The sequence below is a fragment of the Sinocyclocheilus grahami genome, unplaced genomic scaffold (genome assembly GCF_001515645.1).
Source record: "Sinocyclocheilus grahami isolate Dianchi unplaced genomic scaffold, SAMN03320097.WGS_v1.1 scaffold151.1, whole genome shotgun sequence".
Lineage (NCBI taxonomy): Eukaryota > Metazoa > Chordata > Actinopteri > Cypriniformes > Cyprinidae > Sinocyclocheilus > Sinocyclocheilus grahami.
Window position 1 is genome coordinate 117163 of NW_015505330.1, and position 10893 is coordinate 128055.

Sequence of the window (10893 nt, forward strand, 5' to 3'; positions counted from 1 at the left end):
AAGGATCAAGAAATACAGGTTTGTAGGTGAACTGCATCATGGGAAGTGTGTCATCTGCAGATGGAGGAAGGAGGTTCTTCGTGTTCTCAGTGATGAAGCCTTGGCTGTACTCTCTTCCTAGCACACACCTCAAGTTAATGACTTCTGCTTGTTATCTTTTGTTTGATTATTAATGTCTGGTTGAACTGGAGTAAGTCACCTAAACTGAGGTTGGTGATTTGGCTAAACAGCATCTGTAAATCAACACATTTTTACCGTCTGGATCCCTGTCGATGGTGTACCACAGCTTAAAACATGTCGGGTGACTGGCCATGACCTCTTCTAACTCAGGACGCAGGAGAATGTCTTTTTCTGTCTGTTGGAGAAGACAAAAAGAGTAGTGAGTGGGAATAATTCTTAGTCCTAAATAATTCAAGCTGTTACCATGACCAGGGGCAAACTGAGTCACTTTAACTAACATAAAAAAAAAAGATATATTTTTGGTGGATCACCTTGTTTGCCGATTTCTCGTCAGGTCTGACTGCAAATGATTTAGCAGAAATACTGATACTTGTAAGTCATAATGTGTCAGTCTCATCTTTTACATGGAAGTAGTGATGAGAGGAGCAGAGCTCTTCCAAACTCTGAATTTAAATGTTTGGCTGTTTTAAAGTGCTCTACACAACACATGTGGAGACACCTGCTAGTCAAAATGCTGTAAATGCAACACATTTCAAACATGTTTAATGACACCTTTTACAAAGTAAAATCAATTATTAAAGGTATAGTTCACCCACCCAAAAATGGCAATTGTGTCATCATTTACTCACCCTCATGGTCCAAAAGAGTATATGTAATCAGTTTGATCAAACAAAATATTTCTTGCTGAAGCTACTTTTTGTAATGTCTGTTTGATGCTTTACACAACAATGACTTTAAATTATCTTTTGGGAGTAATTTCTCAGCCAAATTTGATGTGCGATTAATTAATCGCCACATCATGTAATTAATTAGATTAAAAAATCTGAATCTTTGATTCAAACAAAAGATTCGAAGCTAAATGAAGCAGTGTTTCAAAAGCACCCATAATTGTTGACTGTCCTATTATAAAAAGAATCACTTGCAATACTGCAGTTATATGAACAGATATCGTGCTAAAAATTATCAGGTGATTCATGTTCTTAAACCTATAAAGTTTGGGGAAATAGATGCATCAACACTACACTAACATTTTAAATGTGCATGAAATAAAATGTAGGGAAAGGGAAATGAGTATGGACAACATTGTCATCTGCTGGCGCCAAACATTTACAACAGCCATAAAATTCTAGAAATATAATGCATACTTTATCAACTGAAAATGTAATTTGTTACATAAAAAAAAAAAAGCTATATCAACATAAATTGCCAAGAAAATTTGCGAGGTACACTACACACAATTTAACCGGCCACACTCATCCTAAAGCTTTGCAAATGAAAAAGTGATAACGTAAAATGAGGGTTTAAAGCAATTAAAGCTGCTTTGTGGCTAAGCACATAATTGTCACATTAAAAAATATTTCCATACTCTAAAAATAATCGCCAGACTCAATGGCTCAGTGAATAACCTGATGTGTTTGAATTATGGCGTTATGAGTTCAAATCCCACTATTGCTTACATTATACTGATTTATGTTATGTTATTATATCCAACAAAGTGCCACAAACACAAGCCTTCAATGTGAAAGCCATGATGGGGTAGTGGCTAAACACATGTTCTCTGTGAATACAGCCGTGATAGAGGCATGGGTTCAAATCCCACCTCACGCTATCACACACATAGAGAGACTCTGTCAGAGCTTTAACTGGTTTATTGTAAAATCACATACAGGTGAATAGTGAAATATACGTTCCAGCACAACCTCAAGCAAGAGATCTGTGGCTCACAGGTAAGAGCGCTGCCTCATGGTTCAGAGGTCGCTGGTTCAATCCCAGCCAGATCTCTGTGATATGAGTGAGTGTTGTGTGAATGAAGGGGTGAGGATGATTCGGGTCCCCCCCTGAGTCCCAGAGTGATGTCCAGCAGCGGTTATGCTTCTTGACAGAAAAAAAATAATAATTTAGCTGTCTAAAAATTTTGAACCGCCGTCCCTTCCCCACCTGTTTAGGTTCCCATCATTTGGCTTTCTAGAGAGGTGACCCTCCAAAAAGAAAGTGATGGTAACCTACACGTGTAGTACACAGCAAAACACAAACACAAGCTCTAAGTCTTACCTGTCCTTGAGCAGACGTCCATCATTACAGTCAAAGTCTGTCCACACGTCCCAGAGCTCTGCTTCTGTCCAAACACATGCCTTACTCTGCAGGGAAAACATAGATAAACAAAGACTTTACTTTTATGTAGCATGTACTATATGAGTTTGTTAAAAAAAATTAGATGTCAAACCAAAAACTACAACTCTATATAGTACAGACAAAGATTTAAAACCAGTGATATTGGAGGAGTGCCATACGTAGTTCAAAGACACGGCAAATATTTCAAGACACACAAGGCTATCCATATACAAACAATAACTTCAATACACCTGAAATAAAAAAAAAATCTTTAAAGTAAAATGTTTTTTTACAGCAAGTGGTGTAACAGAAAAAAAAAACAATCATAAATAACAAATTTATATATATATATATATATATATATATATATATATATATTTATTTTTTATTATTATTTTTTTATTATTATGAAAAGCAACAGAATTAAGATGCATTTTTAAGACTAGTTTATGATTAAATTCATGGATTTGATCAAATATGCACTTCTCTTTTGAGCAAATAAATATTACGAAGTGGACAAGAAAAATATCAGGTTGAGATAGCACTTTTAGATCAAAGAAGAAAGTCTTTCTGCCACCTGTTAATCTGGCACGCCTTTCCTCTCCCACGCTGCTATTGGATAAATATTATGCCCCACCCTTTAAAAGAAACAACCAATCCGGAAGAAGAGGTGGTGCCGTTCTCCACTCCTATTGGTCCGATCCGTTAATCAATCACTGTTTGACGGCACGTAAACACACCCACCAAGTCCAGCTTTCATCACTTGATTACAACATATTTAACTGTATTGTTTTTTAAATCACTTTACACGTGGTTACAAATTTATCCGCCTGCCAAGTACATTTTGATATTAAATCATTTACGTTAAGTCTGAATATGGTGTCTATGATGCTTTCCATTTATAATTCTATTTCTTTCAACACTATTAACGTGTTTGTGGTCGATGATACATTTACAAACAGCCTCGAGGAACTGCTGCTGTCTCTCGTGGCACACAGTTCGCTGGGTTGAGTGAAATTATATTTTATTAAACGATCAACTTTAACTGACTCCCTAATAACTTCAAAAGATCACATTTTCGATAAACGTTTGTTGTGTGAACGCGTGTAGTGCTTGTGTTTACGTGGGGTTTCAGTGACTCACGTGCCGTGTTCTTCCGAGGTTTCTACATCTGATCAGTTTCATGTTGTCGAGGATCCGAAGTCTCTGAAAGCACTTCCGCCGCCTCGTGGAGCGGATGAAAAACTGCGCTCATCCTAAATTCTATGTGATATTAGTCATTTTCAATACTTGATTTAGGGCAGATAGGGTGGATAGTATGCACATTGGACCGCAGGGTATATTTGTTGTGTTAAATGTGAATAAAGGCTTGTAACGAATAGCTGATCATCAGCTCCCTCTTGTGGCTAATTGTGCGAAACTACAAACCCGAGGTGCTCGGCCATAGGTGAGAGTACTTAAGTCTATATTTCATACATTAAACAAAAAAAATAATATATATATATATATATATATATATATATATATATATATATAACATTTTTCAAAGTCTCAGTCAGCATAACAACATACATTTAGTAGTTTCAGTAAATGATTCAGATCTGCTTGCAACCAATGGGGAAAGAAAGATACAATTTCTGATGTTCTCAACTCAAAGCCTAATGCCAGTGTATAATCTGTTCCTACTGAGAAAGTGTGAGGTTTGGCAAGAGCAGGGTTTCAACAGATTATCACGTACTCTTACCTCTGAACCTTCTTCCAGTGTCTCATTCAAATTTCTAGTTTTAATTCATGATTTTTGTAGAGTGCACAACTTTTGTCAAGAGTGAAAATTAAAGAAAAATAGTTTGATTCACCATCTCTTTTTACCCTTTTTTTTTACAGAAAATGATTTTCAGGTGCATGTACTTTAAGGTGCTTTGCATAATTAAGCATGTGTCAAATGCGTTAAAGATTGCAACCCCAAAATACTTATTATGCATATAATAGATAAATAGAGCTTACAACCTTGACAATGTTATAATCTCTTTTTCATTTAATTTGTGCTTTGAGCAGGGCAGTTATTTAAAACATTGTATGTTGGACATTTATTAATGCCTGTAGTACACCAGAATTTAGAGATTGCTGGTAACCAAGTTCAAAACATTTACACATTCAAATAATCTCTCAGATTCAGATTGATTTCTCAGTCTAGCTTTAGTGTTCTACTGTCCCATCACTGTGACATGGAGTTCACTGCGTCCTCTTGTGTTCTCGAAGAGAACTGCAGCAGAATGTATCACTGCTCCGCATCATATAATACAGAGAGGATTCAAATAATTCCGTAGTTTATGCATGATGTGCTGATTTCAGCTGTCCTGGAGGAGGTCATAGGATCCACTGGAAATCACTTGATGCTTGTCTTCTTCCTTTCACAAAAGACAAAACAGATCCACTTTAATATACTTCAATTTTGAACACATTCACTCAAGGTAAAATGAGTCTTGTAAGACCTCATAAAAATTCTCAGCATTTATGCAACCATAACAAACTTAAACCAAGCTAGCTATATTTGGCTCCCCAAAATGTTTCAATAAATATAAAAATAAAATAATAAAAAAAAATGCTTAGGTTAGTTTATTGTTATAAAAAATCAAATGTAAGGTTTACAAAAACATACCTGCTATGTTTTGGGAAATGTAGTTCATGGTTATAAAAATTAAACCTAAAAATAACCATTAGAGAACATTCTGTATAGGTTCCCTTTAGGTTATTACAAAACCTCCCTGCAACATTCTTGGAAGGTTCGTTTTTGGTTAAAAAGAACTTAGAGAACTTTTTGGTTCTCAAAAATTAACCAAACGGGAACCATACATATGGAAATATCAGGGGACGGTTGTGTGTTTGCTGCTTCTCTTACGTTTGACTCGCTGACCGTTGGAGTTTGTTCTTTTGTGGCAGGTAAAGAGTCATATACAGGATTACTGATGTTTGGACTGGATTCCAATGGGTTCACATCTTCATCCTCCTAACAATACAATAAAATGATTATGTATAAACACACTACATATAGGCAAAAAAAATGTGTATGTAATAGGACTGTCAATCGATTATAAATAATTAAGAATTTCACATAATTTCTGTAATTCTTGCATTTGGCAATTTGTGTGCATGACATTCAGTAGAATCATTTTGTTAAACGTTCTGCCTGGGTTTTAATTCTAAATAAATGATTGATAAAATAGTGAACTTTGACGGCCCTAATATTGAAACATGACCACAAACAAGGATTACCTTGAAATAATGGAACTGGAATGGCTTTGTTTTATGTGTGTAGAAATTGTATCCCACAAATCCAGCTGCTACGATGAGGATGATGAGCCCCAGGACGCCGATGCCCATCCCAGCCTTATGAGCCGCGTGGATGGATGGAGGTGGAGGAGGAGGTGCTTTCAATGGGCCCTGCAGAACATGGATGACCCCATTGGATGCCAAAATGTCCGAGTCTATGACATAGCGGGTGTTGATGTATCCCGAGGAGGTCTATGAAGATGAGAGTTACGACAAGCAGATTAAACAGAGTTTATCCACGACTCAAATGATTTGACATGAATGGAAGTCATTTTGCATCCTCACCATCATTTGAGGGTTTTGGAAATCAGGCACGCCGGTGATGGTCAGACTGTGTCCCAGTCTTGTTCGGACATGAGTGATGTTAACAAGTGCCTGCAGTACTAATGCTCTCCCATCCAGTAGATGGTGCTCTATGTCTCTGCCGCTCAAAGTCTGTCGAACACATAAGAGGCATTAACTAAGGAGGCCAATACAGGGGTTTTCAAAGGTTAAGTCTGATACAGCTGCGGCTACTGGGTATGTGCACATCAATATAGCGTAATTTTTTCTTCACACTGGACAACAACAATGACTGTTTTTACATTATTGTAAGGTTTAGGGTTGGGGTAGATGTAGACGTTAATAAAACACAATCTAATAGGTAGACAATGTAATTTATTGTTAGTTTCCAGCTGTAGCTGTATCCCTTCTAGCCACAACCGTTTTCAAACTAGGGTCTGGGGCCCCCCCAGGAGCCATAAGTGGGTCTGCAGTAAATTTGAGAGAAGAAAAATATTGCTTTTTGGTTAATGTGTTAACTTACATTATTTATGAAGTGTTTAATATGCAAGGGATAATGTACATCCAGCTGGTTGTTATCTCAGAATAAACCCCGACAGGGCGATCAGGACCCCGACGCGAAGCGGAGGTACATTACTGGATGTACATTATCCTGCTTATTACATGGCTAAAAAGATTTGTTTTTACCATATATGTTGAAATTAATGCTGAAGTCTTCCATTGTAACACGCAGTGGTTAAGTGTTTTTAGTCACAAGATGGTGCCAGACAGTCAACGATAGCGGAGTGACTCGTTAAGCATATTAGTAATACCGGTCAAGATAACTGTAGTACCCGGATGAGCGGTGTGTTCTTCAATTTGGTGGTTGTTATCTGGGAATAAAATACAGCTCGATGGTGCGATTGACCAATCAGAATCAAGTATTCCACAGAGCCGTGTAATAAAATATGTTCAATATGCTGCTTTGACTCAGTATTTATTGTGAAAAGTGCTTACAAATAAATCTGAATTAATTCGAAAACAGATTTATATGTACACTAACGTTCAAAAGTTTGGGTTCAGTACTTTTTTTTTTGATAGAAATTAATAGTTTTAATTATTTGCTTAGCAAGGATGCATTAAATTGATCAAAATTTTTGAAAAAAATGTATATTTTAAATAAATGTTGTTCTTTGTACTCAGAGAATCCTGACCAAAAAATATGAATAATAAAAATCAATTTAAAATAAATAAATGTTTTGGAAAACATTGATAATCATAAACAAGTTTCTTAAATGCCAAATGAGCATATTGTAATGCATATTGTAATGTTATTTTAAATTGTAAAAATATTTTACAGTATTACTGTTTTTTTTTTACTGTACTTATAATGCAGCCTTGGTGAGCAGAAGATTCTTCTTTAACAAAACATTCAAAATTTTACAGACCACCACAAACTTTTGAATGGTGGTGTATCTAACTTTACTCTAACAGTTGGTAGAAAAAAATGCTGTCAGCTTAATAAAAAAAGTAAATATTTTAAAAATAATATTTTAATAACTTGCTTTGGCTTTAGCATACTGAGAATATAAAAGCCAATTATTTAATTCTGACAATAACAAGTTGCCTTTATAATATCACGCTAAATATTTTTCTCTATAAAATATGAGCTGAAAGGCTTTTAAAATCTGTAGTGCAAGTCATGCATCAATGGGTTAATGTGAGAATAAAAGTGAAATAACATTTTACTTTGAATTTAAACAAATGGCAACAAAAATTAAAAGTATAAAAGGTGGATGTGGGAGTCACCTGATTGCTAAAGAGACCATCATTATCAGGTACAAAGAGAGTGGACTGGATAGTAATGTTACTTAGGCGATTCACAAACTCCTTTCCTGCTGCCGAAGTTGAGTAATTCAGGATTTGCTAAGAAAAGACAAAGAGCAGTAACACAAAATCATTTCAATGCTTTAAACAAAAAAACAAACAAACTAGTTCTACTCACAGACAGGAAGTTAGACAGGGTTGGTCTGGCTGAGAGAACCTGCAGCAAGTTTCCCGTACAGGAGTATCCGTCACCAATGTAGCCAGTTTTACATTCACACTTCACATCTGAAACACACACAAACCGTGTCAACCCAAAATCACCCCTGCTTGTACACACAGCTTTACATATACCCCATGATGGCTTTTACCTTTCACTCTATAGCAGAACGTGTCCCACATCTCACTCAGGTTATTGCGGATGCCATAGTCCACAATCCCCACATGTCCAAAGCCACATTTAGGGTTAGAGAAACTCATGGGATATGCTACCCTTGCTTTGTCAAGCCAGCCTGCTGCGCACAAGTTATAACCAGCCTGCAGGACAAAACAAGAGAAAAGACATCTAATAACAATCAGCGCTAATGGTATGGCAGCCTAATGTTACTGTGTAACTGTAAGAGCGCCACCTGCTGGGCATAGGACAGCTGGGTGTAGGTAGCGATAGTGCCTGCTACTTCTTTGCAGGCCTCCTGAGCCATTGTGTAGTTGAGTTTGTATGTTCCCTTTGAGGAGCGATAATGGAAAACCCCCAGTGTTTTATCTGAAAGAAGAAAAAAATCATCAGCCTTTTAAAGCATCATAGGTTAAAGCTATTACAAAGCATGAGACACTTTGTTTTGGCTAATTTCTAAAGCAACACTGTCAAGAAAACAATCTCAGAAATGGGTTGCGATGAGCAATATGGCATACAATAAATATTTATTTAAAATCAATTTTGAATCAAATTGATTCAATGTTATCTTTTTACTATTTATCAGATTTATTGATTTTGTTAGATTATGCATCCAAAGGATTGCATTTCAGTTTTGTTGTACTAGTACAATGACAATAAAGACATTTAATTCCATTCAGTACTGACAAGGTTTTATTATTTTAAATAATTTAAAATAACTATTATTGAATTTATTTCTAATTATTATTTTAAATAATTCTTATTTAATTTCAAACTTATTTAATAAATAAAATGACATTTGAATTAATGTAAAATTATAACATTTAAGAAAAAATACAAATGTATTTAAATACATTTTTTAAATAATTCTTAAATAAATTAATTGTATTTTTTAAAAATCCTGTTCTTGTCTCTGAGTAACAGGTCATTTATTTAAGCCATGAAATAAACTGCATTACACAAAAAGCATTTCAAACGTCTCCAGCACATTTTATAATACCCAACATTTTTTTGAGATTTTGACCATGGCAATAGTGCATATAAAAAACATACCCTCGTAGTGCAGGTCCGTGCACTGAGCATCTGAATGGCACTGTCCATTATCTTGTAGACAGCGATTGACTGGCAACTGCTTCACTTCACACTCAATCCCATCGCCAATATAGTTGTCTTTACACTCGCACTTCCTCTTTCCCTGGTGACAAATGCACATTGCATATGTTTATGGATGTGTAAAGGTTTATGTGTCTGTATAAAGATCACATTCTCTTAAAATAGCTATAATAAGAGAAAGGTCTGCTTACAGCTCCAATCATGGTGCAGGTAGCGTGTTCGTGACACCCACCGTTTTCACCATCAGCACAGGGGTCGACCGGTGAGCACTCAAAGCCATCGCCAGAGAAATCTTTGAAACACGTACAGCTCACCTTCTCCCCCTTCTGACTGCATTTAGCATCCTTAGAACAGCCACCGTTCCAGTACTTGCACATATTGGCCGCTGCCAAAGAGGTAAGAGTGAGTGGATGGTTTACTTTTGTTTTATCATCCCTTTTGCTATTGAGATCTTCATGTATGTACCTGTGCAGGTGATACCGTCTCCTTCATAGAAGGGTTTACACACACAGGTGTTATTCTCCATGCAGACACCCTTCTCATGGCAAGCCGGATTGCAGACAGGACCATCGGCTGAAACATCAGAAACACATGAAATGGACTTACAGGTATAAAGCAATGCTTGTCTTTTTCTAGTCTGGTATATAACTCAAAAACAAAAGAATAACCAGAAGGTCTGTACCTAGTTTGTTCTCACATCGTGGACCAGTCCAGCCCTGTACACAAAAACACGAACCTGTACCTTTAGGACTCTCATCACATGACCCATGTTCTGTACAGTTGCAGGCTTAGGAAGAGGAAACAAACCAAGTTCATAATTATATAATATATATATAATTTTTTATATAGTCAATTTAAATGTATTTTGAAAAGGCTCACCTTTGCAATCTGGTCCAAAATGGCCATCCCCACACAGCTCACAGGCTACACCTGTGAATCCAGCATCGCAAGTACAGGTGCCATTGCCTAAGTGATCCTCGTCACACTTGCCATGGTTACTGCAAGGGGATCCTGGACCCCCAGGACATGCTGGAGAACAGGAAAATGTTCTTATCAACTGGCAAAATAACTGCTATAAAAAGTCTACATTTCCCTGTTAAAATTGCAGGTTTTTGAGATGTAAAAAATGGAATGGTTAATATGTTCTATCTGTACATATCAAAAGGGGTGTGTATACTTGTAGCCATTGTATTATATTTAACCAGCATAGCTCAATAGTTTGAACTGGGGTCTATGTCAGCTGTTTACTGTGAATAGTACAGTGAGACACTGCTTACCAAGACAGTCTCTGCCGTAGTACCCAGAACAGCACTTGGGCTTCCATATGACCACTGTACATGTTGACTGACATCCTGAATACCTAGACATCAGCGAATCCGGAAGGACACACTTTTGTTCTGACTAGATTGAAAACACAGCTGAATTAGTGTTCTGTCTTTAATATAGTATCCAATTAACTAGATTTAAATGAGGCTTTAATCCATGGCTGTTATGCTAGTATACTCCTACAAGTTACATTGTCAATGTAAAAGTTTGGTGTCATATTTGTAAAATGTTTTTGAAGAAACAAAAGCTCTTATGCTTATAAAGGCTGAATTTATTTGATGAAAAATACAGTAAAAGTTAAATAATATATTACAATTAAAAATAACTACTTTCTATTTTAATATATATATATA

General features: G+C 36.2%; 1 protein-coding gene across 1 annotated transcript in view; it reads right to left on the minus strand.

Annotated features, from left to right (window-relative positions):
* Nucleotides 1–4197: 4197 nt before the first annotated feature.
* The window catches only part of LOC107592196 (stabilin-2-like), a 34866-nt gene continuing 28170 nt past the window's right edge, over nucleotides 4198–10893 (minus strand). The window contains exons 55-68 of the mRNA XM_016281602.1: nucleotides 10492–10615; nucleotides 10094–10243; nucleotides 9897–10001; nucleotides 9680–9787; nucleotides 9406–9599; nucleotides 9155–9296; nucleotides 8337–8470; nucleotides 8079–8244; nucleotides 7889–7995; nucleotides 7693–7809; nucleotides 5908–6057; nucleotides 5566–5814; nucleotides 5192–5299; nucleotides 4198–4700 (exon numbers count right to left, since the gene is read on the minus strand). Coding sequence (XP_016137088.1) covers nucleotides 4641–4700; nucleotides 5192–5299; nucleotides 5566–5814; nucleotides 5908–6057; nucleotides 7693–7809; nucleotides 7889–7995; nucleotides 8079–8244; nucleotides 8337–8470; nucleotides 9155–9296; nucleotides 9406–9599; nucleotides 9680–9787; nucleotides 9897–10001; nucleotides 10094–10243; nucleotides 10492–10615 — 1914 coding nt within the window. The 3' untranslated portion in view covers nucleotides 4198–4640. The remainder of the gene's footprint in view (nucleotides 4701–5191; nucleotides 5300–5565; nucleotides 5815–5907; nucleotides 6058–7692; nucleotides 7810–7888; nucleotides 7996–8078; nucleotides 8245–8336; nucleotides 8471–9154; nucleotides 9297–9405; nucleotides 9600–9679; nucleotides 9788–9896; nucleotides 10002–10093; nucleotides 10244–10491; nucleotides 10616–10893) is intronic.